The sequence below is a fragment of the Hypanus sabinus genome, chromosome 4, assembly GCF_030144855.1.
Source record: "Hypanus sabinus isolate sHypSab1 chromosome 4, sHypSab1.hap1, whole genome shotgun sequence".
NCBI lineage: Eukaryota > Metazoa > Chordata > Chondrichthyes > Myliobatiformes > Dasyatidae > Hypanus > Hypanus sabinus.
This window is the reverse complement of record NC_082709.1, coordinates 71,981,756-71,999,994: the sequence shown is the minus strand read 5'-3', so window position 1 is coordinate 71,999,994 and position 18,239 is coordinate 71,981,756. Positions and strand designations below refer to the sequence as shown.

Genomic DNA, 18,239 nt, shown 5'->3' with positions numbered 1-18,239 from the left:
GAGAGGCCATTACATTAGCAGTGAGAATGTTACTGGGATGTGAGTACCTGAATTACAGGGAAAGGTTGAATAGATTAGGACATTGCCTAGAACATAGAAGATAGAGGGGAGATTTGATAGAAGTATACAAAATTATGAGAGGTACAGACAGGATAAATGCAAGAGGTTGGGTGAGACTAGAACTAGAGGTCATGGGTTAAAGTGAAAGGTGAAATGTTTAAGGGGAACATGAGGGGAAAATTCTTCGCTCAGAGGGTGATGACCGAGTGGAAAGAGTTGACAGTGAAAGTGGTGGACGTGGGTTTGATTTCAACATTTAAGACATTTGGAGAGGTGCAACGTGGAAAGAGTATAGAAGGTCATGGTCCAGGTGTAGATCAATGAGACCACACAGAAGAATAGTTTGGCATGGACTCGATGGGCCAAAGGACCTGTTTCCGTGCTGTAGAGTTCTATCACTCTATAACAGCTACTTATTGGAATAGGTTTATGGTCACATGTACCAAGTTACATTCAAAATGTTTGTTTTGCAGACTGTTTATACAAACCAAATCATTACTGAGGTAAAGCAATTAGGCAGAATAAAATGTAAAACTTTAAAAAAGTGCAGTGGAGGTGGTTTTCGAACAAGCATTATCCTAATCAATATAGTTCAGCAAGATTGGTACTACTTTGTACTAAAATGAACTTGCGGTTTTTTATCTAATTATATTTTTTGTGAAAATTTTGTTTATGTTTTTCTTGTGAATACCGCTTATATAATGCTATGTGCCTATGATGCAAGTGCAAGTAAGCTTTTAATTGCATCTGTACATGTGACAAAAAGCAACTTCAATTTTGAATTTTTTAGGGAAAGGACCTCATTCATTTCTTATAGATACAGTAAAAGACAGAATGCAAACTAAATAAATTAGAACAAAATTTCAAAATCAGAATCAGGTTTACTATCACTGGATTATATTGTGAAATTTGTTGTTTTGTGGCAGCAGTACATTGCAATATACAATAAAAACTATAAATTACAAGTAGTACAGTATTTATGAAATTGATTAAATTAAATAAGTAGTGCAAAAAGAGAGCAAAAAAAGAGAGTTAGTGCTCATGGAGTCATTGTCCAATCAAAAATCTGATGGGAGAGGGAAAGAACTGTCCCTGATAGGTGTGTCTTTTCAGGATCTTGTACCTCCTCTTTGATGGTAGTAATGAGAAGAAGGCAGGTCCTGGGTGATGGGATCCTTAGTGATGGATGGCACTTTTTTTGTGGCATTGCCTTTTGAAGCTGTCCTGATGCTGGGGAGGCTAGTGCCCATGATGTAACTGTCTGAGTGCACAACTTTCTGCAGCTTTTTCCAATCGGGTCTAGTGGCCCCTCCATACCAGGTGCTGATACAACCAGTTAGAATGCTCCCCATGGAACACCAGTAGAAATTGCAAGTGACTAGTGACATACTAAGTCTCCTCAAACACCTGTAGAAATATCGTCACTATCATGCCCTTTTTAGTAATTCCATCAATATGATAGACCTTCAGAGATAATGACACCCAAGAACTTGAAACTGCTCAACCCTTTCCACAGGTAATCCCCTGATGAGAACTGGTGTGTGTTCCCTCAACTTCCTCTTCCTGAAGTCCACAATCAGTTCCTTGGTCCTACCGACTTTGAGCACAAGGTTGTTGCAACACCACTCAACCAGCAGATCTATCTCACTCCTGTATGCCTCCTCATCACCATCTGAAATTCTGCCAACAATAATGTTGACGGGAAATTTATAGATGGTGTTTGAGCTGTGCCTAGCCACAGTGGGCTAAGCATGCATCTTTGAGATACACCAGTGTTAACTGCTAACGAGGAGGAAATGTTAATTCTGATCCACACAGACTGGTCGCCTGGTGAGGAAGTCAAGAATCCAGTTGCAGAGTGAGATACAGAGACCCAGGGTTTGGAGTTTATTGATTAGAATTGAGCGTATGATTGTGTTGAATGCTGAGCTATAATCAATGAATAGCAGCCTGATGTAAGTATTACTATTGTCCAGGTGATCCAAGGCTGAATGAAGAGGCAGTGAGATTGCATCTGCTGTAGCGATAGTAAATCGCAGACCCTTCCTTAGGCAGGAGTTGCCTAATCACCTCCTTTACCTTTAAAAAACTCAACTGCCCTGTCTTTATAGTGAATGGTGAAGCCATTCGGCTGCAATGCTGCATAGAAATGGCGGTGGTGAGCCATGTTTCCATGAAGCAAAGTACACAGCAGTCCCGATGTCCCTCCGGTACCATATGAAATAAATCTCCATTCTGACATCTCTTCAATTCAACACAGGTTCTGATTGTTGTAATGTTCAAACCTAGCCATTATATCCTTCCCAGCTCCTCTCCAATTGCACAGAACAGCACAACCATTTAAGCAATTACCTGTAATCATTGTGCAAGTTACCAAGCCAAACACCTGACACATGGTACTTCTGTAAAAGCCTTTTTAATTCCACCTGGTGAAAGTAGAAGCAAAGTTCATTGTTACTTGATTATCACAATTGCATACAAAGCAATCATCAGCAATATTCTTGTGCAAGTATTCAATAAACTATCAGATTTTTACTTTAACAACTTACATGGGTTAATATTTTTGATAAAGCAGAAAATTTGATGAGTTTACTTACAGATGAAATGTGATTGAATGGTATTTAAAAATACAGTACCTCTGTTACTATTGTGGACAATCCATCTATATAAATATAACTTGTTTGAGCTGTCTCTTTTTCCACAGATTTATCAACATGAACACCTATAAGTACAGGTAAATTATTATCCTTGATAAATAAGCAGACAAGACTTACAACATACTAATCATCAAATTATTACAGAAAATGTGTTAATCTTCCATCAAATGGAAGGGAGATACATAGAACCACCACAGCACAGGCACTTTGGCCACAATATTGTGCCGATCTTTTAACCTACTCTAAGATCAATCTAACACTTCCCTCTCCCACATCTCTATTTTGCTTCCATCCATCTGCCTATCTAAGGGTCTCTCAAATGTCCCCTCACCACTCCCAGCAGTGCTTTCACGAACCCACCACTTTGCTATTTGGATTTATGAGAACAAAGTGTCTGGATGATTGACATATTGAAAGGCAACAAAGACCTGACAGATGTATTCCTCTGAGGAATAAAACTGACAGTTGAGGAAAAAATAGCCATGAAATGTATGAATTCTGCAATTCAACAGCACAGATGGAGCACATGGGAGTCCAGCCATACAAGCAGACCAATATCTTACCCTAAATACCTAGAGATCTGGGAAATTTATGGTAGGTGTCATTGAATGACAAGTGCAGGAAATATAAATGCTGCAATTAAACTAATATAGAGCCCTTTACCTTTTAGACCCTTTACCCACCCACCTTCTCCACAACTGGTTTCATCTATCACCTGCCAGTATGGACACCTTTCCTTCCCCCCCACCTTCTTATTTTGGCTTCTCCTCCCTTACTTTCCAAACCTGATGAAAGGTCTCATCTCAAAATGTTAACTGTTATTTCACCTGCATAGATGCTGCAAGACCTGCTGAGTTCCTCCCTCATTTTGTGTGTGTTGCTCTGGGTTTTCAGCATCTACAGAATCTGTTGTGTTTACAATAACATAATTGATGTGTTGTAATCTCAACTCTGTAGTCCTGCATCCCCTGGAAAACTGCTTATCAACAATCCCTTTACCTCTCTCTTAAAATTATTCAAGGATTTCGCTTTCATCATTCTTTGTGGAATAGTTTCGAAGACTTAAAATCTCAATTTTTTTGCCTGATTTCCTTTAAGTGAGTAACCTTTTAAACATGGTCCTCTGGTTTTGTAAGTAACTATTTCAATTCATAGCTCAGTTAGAAGTTTAGAAACTCTCAGCAAATGGGAGTTCTGCTATAAATTGTGTACACTAGTGAATATGAAGCTGTGTGCATCCATGTAGTTCAAACTTAAAAGAGAGTATCGTGTGTAGAAATGAATGGAATAGAAATGGATGAACATAAGAATTTTCAACACAGGTACAAAACCATAGGTGGCACATGGCAACTTTTGGCTATCAAGGCCTTTGTCAAATCCCAACTCCAAGGATGCCATCCCACACATGGGAGATTTCAGTTAAGTGAATGCAGGATTCTTCAAAGTGCCATCATGGCTAAAAGCAACCTGAGCTAGAATTATACCTTTGAAGCTGGTGCAACTTGAGAATTGAAATATTGGAGTAACACAAGAACAAAGGGAAAATACTTTCTAAGCTGAAATACCTCCCACTCTTTATCCCCAGGCATATGTTCTAATCATCAGCACTAAAACAGATTGATGACTGAGTTACAGAAAGTAAACATGAAACTTCCCGTTCTGCAATATCTTATCAATCCCTAACTTAAACGGTACAATATTCTACACAAACACCTTTACTGACATCACCAAGTAATAGTGAAAAAAAGCTAATTGGGACCGTTTTGACATTTAAAGCAAAGAAACTATCTATTCGATAGACAATGTTTATGGCTGAAGCATTTAAAAAACTGGAACATAACAATAATCAAATCTCTAAACTTCAATGAGTTAATTTGGATATGACTTTTCTTCTTACATTCATTGCTTCTTGGTTCACCTATTGCTGCTACAGCTCCACCTTGATCATTCACCTTCCCTTCTGTTGGTTCAGGGTCACCAGGGGAAACAAAATTCTCTTCTGCATCAAACCAGTCACCAGTTACTTCAAGGTCCTTGGCTGTAGTTCGTTTTCAGAGAAGAAAATTAAAATTTAAATACTTTACTAACAATTTTATCTGAATTAATTAAAATCTTCAGAAGTAGCACAGTGTAAAAGGTTATGTCATAAATTTAATTATCCAAACTGGCCAAGTTGGTTGGAGTTAGAATTAATAGTTATGGCTGAATTCACTTGCACAAATACTGCTCTACAAACACCCTTCTACAAAAAACTATGCCGCTAAATTGAACTTAACTTGAAAGCTAACAACATAATAGTTCATCATTTGAACTTAATGCTACACAAAGGCTCAGGATTTAAAAAGGGTAGGTGATGCTATGTTAGATATTTAATCACAAAGTTCTGAAATACAGTAATGTCCATGAAAAGACCATGAAACTATTTGTTACAAAAGGTCCTAATAGTCAATCACTATCAACTCAATATCAGCCCAAGAGTCCTTGGCAGTCAGCAACATGTAATCTAGAGGAACATATCAGTTAGGCAGCATTTGGAGAGGAAAATATAGTTGACATTTTGGGTTGAGACCTTTCATCTATCCAGACTGAAAGATAGAAGGATGCTAGCTAGTATAAGAAGGTGAAAGGAAGGAGTAGGGGAAGAGCTGGCAGGCAATAGATTAATTCAGCTTGGTGATGGGGGGGGGGGGGGGGTGTTGGATGGAGTGGTATGAAAGGCAGACAGAGGTGGAAAGAGTGGGTGTAGCTCCAGAAGCTGGAAGTGATAGGTGGAAGTGACACAGTGCTGGAGATGATGGAATCTGATAGGAGAGAAGGATGGAATCAAGTCAAGGGGGTGGGGTGGGGTGGGGTAGGATGGATAAATGGGAGTAGTGGAGGAGAGAAGAGAATGAGAATATGTGAATCATAGGAAAATAGAATAGGTGAAGGAGGAGGATGAGACAGTGATGGGGGATAGGTAGATTGGGGAAAGAGAAAAAGGACAGCGGGGGAATAGTTACTAGAAGATAGAGAATTCAAGGTTCATGAAAGGATTGCAGTCTACCCAGATGGTAACCTACATCAAATGCACTACCTTTACCTAATGTATTTTAGACCTCTTTAAAAATACTAGTTAATTTGAAACAATCATTCTTTAATAAATCCATGCTGATGGTCCCCAATTAATTTATGACTTTCTGAACAAAGATATATGCCATTTCTTAGAACTAATTCCAATGATTTTTCCAACATTAAAAATAAATGGCTTACAATTATTCAATTTATTCATCGTTTGAAATAAAACAGACCATATGATATAGAAGTAAAATTAGGTCATTCTATCCATCAAATCTTTTACCACTCAATCACGGCTGATGTTTTTTCAAGGTCGTTGTCCTGCCTTCTTCCCATAACCCTTTAAAATAACCCCTTTAAAATCAAGAATTTATCAAACTCTGCCTTAAATGCACCTAATAACTTGACTTCCAGAGTCCACTGTGGCATAAAAATTCCACAAATTCACCACCCTCTGGCTGATGAAATTCCTCATCTCTTTTAAAAGGATACCCCTTTATTTTGTGCCTTCGAATTAAAGACTCTCCTACTAATGGAAACAACCTTTCTATGTCCAATCTATCTAGGTCAGGGGTCAGCAACCTTTACCACTGAAAGAGCCACTTGGACCCGTTTCCCACAGAAAAGAAAACACTGGGAGCCGCAAAACCCATTTGACATTTAAAATGAAATAACACTGCATACGTTTTTTTTTGCCTTTAAGCTATGTATAAATAAACTATAATGTGTTGCATTTATGAAATTGATGAACTCCTGCAGAGAAAACGAAATTACATTTCTGCATGCAACAAAAACATTTTGAACTCCGAAAAAAGACATTGGGTTGAAGGTTACTTTTAAGTAAAATACTCAATGTCTATTTGAGTCCTTCTTGTATTTATGAAAAACGCCAAACTTAAATTTGCCGCCAGCAGCAAACCAAAAATAACGTCAGCCAGCTGTCAACCTGAAAAATATAAGGACTATTTCACTGAACAATGAAAACATATGAATATATGTAAAATAATAGGCAATTAAAATATTTATCATACTTGGTCAGGTTGACTCACACCTGACAATGCAGTCGTATTCAGTAGGGATGGATCGATGCTTCGGGGAGTGACCGGGAAGGATAATGTGTTTTTTTTTCCTCTCTGAACTCACAGAAGCGTTTCCCAAACGACGTTTGCATTGCGATGATTGCAGAATGTAAATACTCCAAATTTATCACGTCGTGACCTTGTTTGAACTCTCTCAAATTGGGGAAGTGAGACAATGTGCCTTTCTGTAAATCTCTGGCAAGCACTGTGAACTTCCGCTCGAATGCCAAAACATCCTCCAACATGTGCAGGGCTGTACGTCCTTACCCCTGAAGAGCTGTGTTCAGCGTGTTCAGGTGCGCTGTCATGTCTACCATGAAGTGTAGCTTTTCCAGCCACTCTGGCCGTTCCAGCTCAGGAAAGGTGAGCCCTTTGCTGCCCAGGAACGTTTTCACTTCTTCCAGACACGCGGCAAAGCGTTTCAGCGCCTCCCCTCTGGACAGCCAGCGATAAAAACACGTTGTAGCGGTATGCTACACGCAGTCAGTAAACTGCAGTCAAAGATAGCTTTATTCAAACTAAACAGCCTTGCTTTTAAGCCTCCCTCAACCCGCCCCCCATGGGCGCGGATGCTGCAAAAGACACATACTCACAAACCCCCGTAGGCTATCTCCCTTAGCCTGAACACTGGCTAATTGTGAGCCGGTTCCAATGTGCCAGGAAATGGGTCGCCACAATGTCTTATTTAGATTGTACAAGATCACCATAATCTTCAAATTTAGAATTACATTTCAAAAACTAACAAACTAACACAAAATACATTTTAATTAAATACTGACCAATTATTTCCCAAAGCAACAGGGAGCTGCAGCACAGACGTAAAAGAGCCGCATGTGGCTCCGGAGCCGCGGGTTGCCGACCCCCGATCTAGGTCTTTCAATATCCCTTAAGTTTCAATGTAAAATACCAGCAGTGCTTCAATTACCCTGCACTATATTATAACCAGGGATTATTAAAAAGTAGTCAGTCTCTCCTCAATTTCCTCCTCTGTTTTATAACAGCCTAGAGTATATTTCATAAAAAATTAGTAGTTTACTAATTTCCATCAATGCTAAGTCTTCTAATACAGCTCTTATGTTTATCCCATCCAATATTACTCACTCTTCCTCATTAATCATCACACTGGCATTCATCCCTCTTTTAAATATTGATAAAAAAAAAATCCACACTCTCCACCTCCACACCTTTGTATTCACCTCCAGGCCTGACTCTTTCCTTCTTTATTCTTTGCAGGACAGTAAGGATTCTAGGATATCTGACTTACAGAAGAGATAATCAAAATAGGGAAAAAGATGAGTTGCTTCTCCTTGTGCATTAACAGCATGCATTTGCAAACTACAAAGAAATTTAAAGTAGTTTAAAAACATGAGAAAAATGGAAAGAAAACTATTTCCTTTAACAGACGTAATACCTCGGTTAAGGACATATTATATTCCTACTACTGTGCTGTCCAGTATTTTATTTCAGCAGCCTTTCTGCAAAGTGCAGTGGTTTTGCTAATTAAGCTTCATAGATTAGTATTTTGGTTTTTGCTAAGATAATGAGTCATTTGCTCAACTAAGGAATGTTGTGTCAGCCAATCGGATTTGTCTTGGTAACATTCTGTGAAGTGGGATGCATTGGAACATTTGAGAGAGCTGGGCAGGATCAGATTTCTAAAGAACAGTGGGATGGTTTTGGGTATTTTGGCAGGCAGTGGTTGGAGAGAAGGAGATGCGGGGAACAGCACAAGGTCAGATGTTTACAAAAGCCTGCTCAAAGGGGAAAACTGTTTACAAGAAGTGGTTTGTGCAGATGAATGGTTCCAAGAGGAAGTGCCAATACTTCTGAGTTGACCAGTTTGTACATAACATTCTTCAAGGGAAGTTTGAACTGTGGCTGGTTATGTGGGTTCAACGCCTTTAGTAAAGTGATACATTCAACTACTTCAGAAATGAACTCCATTGACTCCAATGTTTATGTGCACACTTAGACTGGTTTAACTGTAATGGGCCTTTTTTTCTTTTTCTATTAACTATTTGTTAAAATTGAAATAACTGTAAATATATTTCCACTTTAATTTTATGCTGTTGTAAGGTCTATTATTTCCTTGCGAATGATAACTTTGCGGGGGACAATATTTACAAAGCACTCGCCACAATTTTGGTTCCGATTGGAACGTTCCAACTTTCCTGTTTGGTTGAACCCAAATCATACCGACCCTAGACCTGTAAAGGCTTATTGAAGGTGGCCTTCTTACTGTTACTCATGAAATACTGAGTCACAAGGCTGTTAGCCAGAGTTAGATAATGAGCCTGGTTTATTATGAGCCATGGTGACAAGGTTACACATAGTGTAAACCTCAACATCTCACAGAAAAATCAAAATGCATTTGACACCATAGTATAAAGATTTGTAAAGGAGATACAAATATTTAATTTAAAAAGGCTTTAAGGAGAAGAGTAAAGATGCAAAGGAATTTTAAGAGGGAATTCCAAAGCTTTGAGATAAGGCTGATGAAAACATGAAAACCAATGGAAAATAAATAACAATAATGCATAAAAAGTCAAGTATGAGCTTGCACAGAGATATTACATCAAGCAGACTTCTAGATGGCTAGGAAATAATGGGAAGGAATAGATTTAAAAACAAAGAACAATAAAACTGAGGTATTTTCATAGCAGTAGCTAACATGTCAATTACAGAAGGGGGTGGATGCGATAAACATGCAAGTTCTACAACCACCAGAATTTTGGACTAACGTAAGTTTTCAGCTGTAGATAGACTAAGCAGGGGTGGGATTAGCCACATTATTGAAGTAGGATTATGTGATCTGTGATAATATGATCAGAAGCTCATCTTAGGATCAAATATATAATCAAGATTCTAATTTGTTTGAAATTACAAGAAAATAGCAGTCATTCAGCCCCTAAAGCTTGTCTCCTTATTCAATATAAAATGGCTGATTTATGCTGTTTTCAACTCCTCCCCTGTGCCAGATTCCCATAACCCTTCATCTTTTAAATATTGATCTAGCTCCACCCTAAATATACAATGCCTATAAAAATTATTACTCCCCCCCCCCCAGAAGTTTTAATGTTTTATTGTTTTACAACATTGAATCAGTGGATTTAATTTGGCTTTTTTGTCACTGATCAACAGAAAAAGACTCGTTTGTGACAAAGTGAAAACAGATCTCTACAAAGTGATCAGCAGAAGTGTAACATGGGGCAAAATCAAAAAGGACAATGAATACAGGACTGAAGGTATTAAATTTGAATGCGTGCAGTATACAGAATAAGGCAGATGATCTTGTAGCACTGTTAGAAATTGGCAGGTATGACATTGTGGGCATCACTGAGTCATGGATGAAAGAAGATCATAGTTGAGAGTTTAACATCCAAGAATGACATTATATTGAAAGTAGGCAGACAGGCAGAGGACACATGGCTCTGTTGGTAAAAAATGAAATCAAATCATTCAAAAGAGTTTATATAGGAAGATGCAGAATCCCTGTGGGTAGAGCTAAAAAACTGCAAGGGTAAAAACAAGACTCTGATAGGAATTGTTAATACAGGCCTCCAAGCAGTAGCCAGGATGTGGGATATAAATTACATGGGAGATAGAAAATGCATGTCAAAAGGGCAATGTTACAACAGTCATGGGGGAATTTCAATGTGCAGGTAGACTGGGAAAATCAGGTGGATGCTGGATCCCAAGAGAGTGAATTTATAGAATCCTAAAAGATGGCTTTTTAGAGCAGCTTGTGGTTGAGGCCACTAGGGAAAAGGCAATTCTGGATTGGGAGTCATGTATTGAACCAGATTTGATTAGGGAGCTTAAAGTAAAGGAACTCTTAGGAGCCAGTGACCATAACTGAATTTACCCTGCAGTTTGGAAGGCAGAAAATAAAGCAATATGTATCAGTATTACAGTGTAGTAAAGGGAATTACAGAGGTATGAGAGTGAAGCTGCCCAAAGTTGATTGGAAGGGGGCACTATCTTTCTTTTTCAATCTTTTTATCATTGTTATTAACATCAACAAAATACAATTGATACATAGATAATGGGATTACAAACATACACATTTCAACTGCACGTGAAAGAGTACATAAGCAATGATTAGAATATAAATGAGTATTCCCAAATCATGGACAATACAATATATAAATAAACAAGGCAAATCTAGGTATATCGTAATATATAATAAAAAAACAGAAAAAAGAAAAAGAAAAAAAATTATGCAAAAAACTAATCTAATAACTAATAAGGAAAAAAAAAACAAAAAAGGAAAAAAAGAAAAACTGGAAAAAGAGGAAAAAAGGGCTGTTTATAATATCTCACAAAAATACAAAATCATCAGTGTCATCAACTCCGATCCTCTCAACATATATAAAATCAAAACTGGAAAATCAAATAGGCTTGAAACAGGGTCATATCACATCAGATGAAAATATTGAATAAATGGTCTCCATATCTTTTCAAATTTAATAGAAGTATCAAATACACCACTTCTATTTTTTTCTAAATTTAAACATAACATAGTTTGAGAAAACTAATGAAATACAGTAGGAGGATTAATTTCCTTCCAATTCAACAAAATAGATCTTCTAGCCATTAGTGTAAGAAACGCAATCATTCGAAAGGAGGAAGAAGATAAATGAAGCGAGTCCATCATTGGTAAACCAAAAAATTGCGGTAATGGGATGGGGTTGTAAATCAATGTTCAATACTGCAGAGATAATATCAAAAATATCTTTCCAATATTTTTTCAAAAGCGGACACAACCAGAACATATGAGTTAAAGAAGCTATTTCAGATTGACATCTATCACAAATAGGATTTATATAGGAATAAAAATGAGCTAATTTATCCTTGGACATATGGGCCCTATGTACGACCTTAAACTGTATTAATGAATGTTTGGCACAAATAGATGATGTATTAGCTAACTGAAGAATTCTATCCCAATTCTCAATAGGAATAATAAGGTTAAGCTCTCTTTCCCAAACATTTTTGTCTTATAAAGGGGCTCTGAACGTATCTTCATAATTATATTATAAAGTTTTGATATAAGCCCTTTTTGAAAGGGGTTTAATTCAAACAAACTCTCCAAAATACCTGAAGACACAAAATTTGGAAAAGTAGGAAGTACAGTATTTTAAAAATTCCTAATCTGTAAATATCTAAAAAAATGAAATCTAGGGAAATTATATTTATTAGATTAATTGCTCAAAAGACATAAAACAATTATCCAAAAATAAATCAGAAAATCATAGTAATCCCTTAGTCTTCCAAGCCGAATAAGCTTGGTCTATAATTGAAGGGTGGAAAAAACAATTGGATACAATAGGAATATTTAAAACAAACTGAGCCAACCCAAAAAGTTTCCGAAATTGAAACCATATACGTAAAATATGTTTAACTATCGGGTTGTCAATTCGTTTCAGCAATTTAGAAAGAGCAAAAGGGAGAGAAATCCCCAAAATAGAACCCAGTGCAAAACCTGGTACCGATTTAATTTCCAGGCTCACCCAATGAGGGCTAAAAGATCCATCCCAATCTTTCAACCAACAAATCAAATATCTAATATTAACTGCCCAATAATAAAATCTAAAATTAGGCAATGCTAATCCATCTTCCTTCTTTGCCTTCTGTAAGTATATTTTAACTGACCTGGGATTTTTATTCTGCCATATATATGAGGAAATTTTTGAATCAACATTAGTAAAAAAAAGATTTTGGAATAAAAATTGGTACCGCTTGAAAAATATATAAAAACTTAGGTAAAATAACCATCTTAATAGCATTAATCCTACCTATCAGAGATAAAGATAATGGTGACCACTTAGTAAACAAGCATTTAATCTGATCAATTAAGGGTACAAAATTAACCTTAAATAAGTCTTTATGGTTTTTTGTGATTTTAATCCCTAAGTAAATAAAAGAGTCATTAACTAATTTCAAAGGTAAGTTTCCATAAATTGGGACCTGTCTATTTAAAGGAAACAATTCCCTCTTATTAAGATTTAATTTATACCCAGAAAAATCACTAAATTGAGCCAACAATGATAAAACTACAGGAATAGATTTCTCAGGATTATAAATAAATAATAATAAATCATCTGCATACAAAGATAACTTATGAGTATCTGTCCCATGATTAATACCAAGAATATCCTGTGATTCTCTGATAGCAATTGCCAAGGGTTCTAAAGCAATATCAAGTAATAGTGGGCTAAGAGGACAGCCTTGTCTGGTGCCCCAAAATAAACGAAAAAAGGGTGATTATTAGTAAACACCGAGGCTACTGGAGTATGATAAATCAGTTTAATCCAGGAAATAAATGTCGGACTAAAATTAAACTTCTCCAACACATTAAATAAGTATGGCCATTCAACTCTGTCAAATGCTTTCTCCGCATCTAATGAAGTAACACATTCTGAAATATTATGTGAAGGAGTATACACAATATTCAATAACCTCCTAACATTAAAAAAAGAATAACGATTTTTAATAAAACCGGTTTGATCTTCCGAGATAATTTGGGGTAATACCTTCTCCAACCTGGATGCAAGTAACTTGGGAAAAATCTTGGAATCTACATTCAATAAGGATATTGGTCTATAGGATGCACAATCAGTAGGGTCTTTATCTTTCTTCAATATTAAGGAGATGGAAGCTCTATAAAAAGATTGTGGCAAATTGCCCGATCCAATTGCTTCTTCAAAAACCTTATATAACCAAGGAGAGTGAGAAGTGGAAAAACATTTAAAAAATTCTGCTGTATACCCATCCGGACCAGGTGCTTTCCCTGAATTCATGGAGGAAATAACCCCTTTGATTTCTGCATCAATCATAGGAGTTTCCAATACTGAAAGATCATCTGGTGATAATTTTGGGAAATTCAATTTCCCAAGAAAATTACACATGGTACCACAATCCTGAGGAAACTCAGAATGGTAAAAGTTAAGTATAAAAATCTTGAAATGATTTATTTAGCTCATCATGGTTAACTGTCAAATCCCCATTTTGCTGACAGATCTTAGTAATTTGACGTTTAACCAAAGCATTCTTCAATTGACTAGCTAGCAGTTTAACCGATTTATCACTATGTATATAAAAATCAGATCTGGACTTCATCAGTTGATTTTCAATCGAAGATGTAAGTAATAAACTATATTCTGTTTGAAGTACAACCCTTTGCTTGTAAAGCTCCTTACTAGGAGTAATCAAATATTTCTTGTCAATCTCTTTGATATTATCAACCAATAAAAGAGCTTCCTTCTTTATATGTTTTCTCAGACCAACAGAGTAAGAGATAATCTATCCACATATATATGCTTTAAAAGTGTTCCATAAGAAATATCTTCCGTGAAGTTGGTTGAAAAGAAGAAGTCAATCTGTTCATTCATAAATTTAATAAAGTCCGGATCTTGCAATAAGGTAGAGTCAAATCACCATTGTCTAGCATTAGGAACTGTATCCATAAATTTAATAGAAAGTTTTAATGGAGCATGGTCAGAAATAGCTATAATATCATAATCACAACCATTTACCGAAGTAATCAAACAAGAGTTCATAAAAAATAATCAATTCTCGAATAAGAATGATAAATATGTGAGAAAAAAGAAAACTCCTTATCCTTAGGAAGCCAAAATCTCCAAATATCAAAAACTCCATTATCAGTCATGAAAGAGTTGATACAAGTGGCCGACTTATTGGGTAAAGTCTGAGTAGATATAGATTTACCCATCAAAGGATTTAAACAACAATTAAAATCACCACCCATTATCAACTTAATATTCATTTAGATTAGGTAAAGAAGTAAATAAGGACTTAAAAAAATCAGGACAATCCACATTTGGAGCGTAAACATTAACCATAGCAACCTTTTTATTACAAAGCAAGCCCGTAATTAACAAAAATCTACCATTCGGATCCAAAAAGATATCATGTTGGACAAATGCAATAGAGGAGTCAATAAAAATTGAAACTCCCCTTACGAATTCAAATTTGAATGGTACTGCTGACCCCGCCAAAACCTAAAAAAGTGATAATTATCCTCCTTCCTCACATGAGTTTCTTGTACAAAAATGATATGAGCATTAAGTCTTTGGAAAACTTTGAAAATCTTCTTTCGTTTAATTGGATGGTTTAAACCATTAGTATTCCAAGACACAAAATTAATGGTCTGAGCCATATTTCTAAAATCAACCCTTTAGTATAAAAAGCGTTAACCAAATTATAAACTCATGCACCCGGAAGAGGAACAAATATAAAGAGTGGACCCGGAAGTGACGACATCGAAGACATATTTGTAGTTCAAAAACAGCCCAAATGAAAAAACTAAAACAAACTGGTAAAGGAAATATAGAGTTAGAAAAAAGACCACCCCCCACCCACTCAAGAAAGAGAAAAAAAACAACAGCCAAAAATAGGCTGGGAAAAGGAAAAAAATGAAACTAATTCTACCCCCATATCAGCGGAAGATCACTCCGTATATAAAGGATATATATAGAAAAAATCCACCCAAACTTTAAAAATTATGATCACTATACTAAAACCAAACTTCTTAATATACTTGGTTGTAAAAAAATGAAAAGAATATAATCACTAAAAACTTATAAATCGGGTTAAAACCCAAACAAACCAAAAAATATTTAAACTGTGATAAGCGATGCATTGTAGGAAAAAGACGAGAGAGAAAAAAAGTAACGACATCTTAAAAAAAACACCAAAAATATTTTTCCAAAAAACCACCATCTTAGTAAAAAAAATTCATCTTCGAAGGGTTAAAAATACAGCTTTGAAGGAACAAAAATAATAGTCAGCAATGTAGTATAATGGTTAAAGTGTATAAAACAAACCAATTAATATGACGAAAGAACACTTTAACTTGAATATAAAGTATAGAGTAAACCTACACCAATAGCCAGAAACAAAATCTGGTTTGAGGAATCAAAAACCATCTTACATGATCAAAATCCATCATTTATTAGGAATGAGAGACCATAGCAGTAGGGAAGTTCTCATTTAGAAAACTTCTCGCTTCAGATATAGAAAGGAAAACCCGAAGTGGAGCGTTCAGTGGCGAGATTTGTTTTAGATTTTTTTCGTAACATTCAGACATCAGTTTAAAAAGAAGCCTTGCCTTCATTACTTCAGTACTAAAATCTTCTACTAAGCAAAAATTGTAATCTTGAAATTTAACCATTCCTACCCCCTGAGCCACACGAATAAGCTGCTCTTTATCATGTACGTAATGAAACCGGACAATTACAACCGAGGGTTTAGCTGAAGCACTCTGTGATAATTCTATGAGTGCGATCAAGTAATGGGGGGCTATCTGGAAATACAGACGGGAACGCATCCTTTAAAAGTTGAGCAAAGTACTTCGAGGTGTCGCCTTGTTCTATGCTATCCGGGAGACCAGGTATACGTAGGTTCTGTCTTCTGGACCGATTCTCAAAGTCGACACTCTTGGCTTTAAGTGTTTCCACCAGTTTAGTGGTCGAAAGTAAACCCTGTTGCAATTTTTCAATTATCAAATCTCGTTTCCAAGCGTCTTCTTGCAGAGATGCGATAAGAACTTGCTGCTGATTAATTACTGAATCCGTCTTATCCATAAAATCTTGAAAAGCCTTTATATCTTGTTTAAAAATTTGTTGTTGTTCATCAAATTTTTTATCCAAAACCTCCAATAACAATTCATAAGTTAATTCAGTGCGTTGTGGATGAGCATGCTTCTATCCATTACCGTTCGGGTTCCACCCAGGTTCTCGTCCTTTAGATCTAAGAGCCATTTCTGAGTACATATCTTCAAAAATTCACAATAAACTCTTAACGATAAGTCCAAAAAAATAGCAAGAATCTTTTGGTGTAGGTAAAAATAAGTTGAATAAGGGTGATCAAAGGTTAAAAAAAGTAAAGGTTTTGGAGCGAATCTAAAACAGTACTCACTCCATGAGCGTCTCCTGCTGACTCAAGGGGACACTATCATGGATGATGGCAGAAGAATAATAGCTAGAGTTTCTGGGGCAATTTGTAAAGTATAGGATGGATACATTCCAATGATGAAGAAGTATCCTAAAAGGAGGATGAGACAACCATGACTGACATTTTCATTATCATTCTGTGCCATGTCATATGATGCAGGCGATCATGGTCTCATGACAGTGATTGTCCTTGGCAAATTTTTCTATTCGTTGTTTGCCGTTGCTTTCTTTTGAGCAGTTTCTTTACAAGACAAGTGGTCTCAGCCACGATCCATAATCTTCAGAGGTTGTCTGCCTGATATTCGCGGCTGCATAACCAGGACTTATGATATGCACCAGCTGCTCATATGACCATCCACGACCTGCAGCCATATGACCTTGATCGAGGAGATAAGCAAGTGCTATACCTTGCCCAAGAGTGAGCTGCGGGCTAACAGAGGAAAATGTATCTCCACCCTGCCACCCTGTGGCTGACAAGGGAAATTAAAGACAGCATAAAAGGAAAAGAAAGGAAATATAATAAAGCAAAACTAAGTGGGAAGTTAGAGGATTGGGAAGCTTTTAAAAAACCAACAGAAGACAGCTAAAAAAGGCATAAGGAGAAAAAAGATGAACTATGAAGGTAAGCTAGCCAATAATTAAAGAGGATACCAAAGGTGTTTTAAAAATATAAAGAGTGAAAGAGAGGTGAGAGTGGTTATCGGACCACTGGAGAGGTAGTAATGGGGGAAAAGGACAATGGGGGAATAAACAAATGGCGGATGAACTTGTTAAGTATTTTGCACCAGTCTTCACTGTGGAAGAGTCTGGCAATGTGCCAGAAATTTGAGTGTCAGGGAGCAGAAATGAGGGTAGTTGCCATCAGTTTGCCAGTAGGAGGTAAGAGTGGGCTCCCTCACCTCTGCCTCCCTACCCAGGTGCCCCTCAGGGCTGTGTCCCAAGCCCCATCCTTTACTCTCTGTATACCCATGACTGTGTCACCACCCACAGCTCCAATCTGCTAATTAAATTTGCTGATGATACTACATTGATAGGCCTAATCTCATGTAAGTCTGGGACAGCTTCTTCTTCCAGGCCATCAGACTGATAAATTCATGCTGATACAATTGTATTTCTATGTTACACTGACTGTCCTGTTGTATATACTATTTATCATAAATTACTATAAATTGCACATTTAGACAGTGACGTAACAAAGATTTTTGCTCCTCATGTGTATGAATGATATAAGTAATAAAATCAATTCAATTCAAAATAAAGCAATGTCAGTTCATCTTACATAGAACATAAAACCGTACAGCACAAGAACAGGCCATTCGGTCCACAATATTGTGCCAAACCAGCTAAAAAGCAAAGCAAAAACAATCAAATACTAATTCCCCTGCCTACACAATGTCTGTACCCCTCCA

At 36.6% G+C, this 18,239-nt stretch overlaps 1 protein-coding gene across 1 annotated transcript in view; it reads right to left on the bottom strand.

Moving 5' to 3' along the window:
* LOC132392124 (RNA-binding protein 44-like) overlaps positions 1–18,239 on the bottom strand; it is an 80,304-nt gene that overhangs the window by 28,375 nt on the left and 33,690 nt on the right. The window contains exons 8-10 of the mRNA XM_059965973.1: positions 4,615–4,755; positions 2,697–2,782; positions 2,413–2,486 (exon numbers count right to left, since the gene is read on the bottom strand). Of these exons, the coding sequence (XP_059821956.1) occupies positions 2,413–2,486; positions 2,697–2,782; positions 4,615–4,755 (301 nt within the window). The remainder of the gene's footprint in view (positions 1–2,412; positions 2,487–2,696; positions 2,783–4,614; positions 4,756–18,239) is intronic.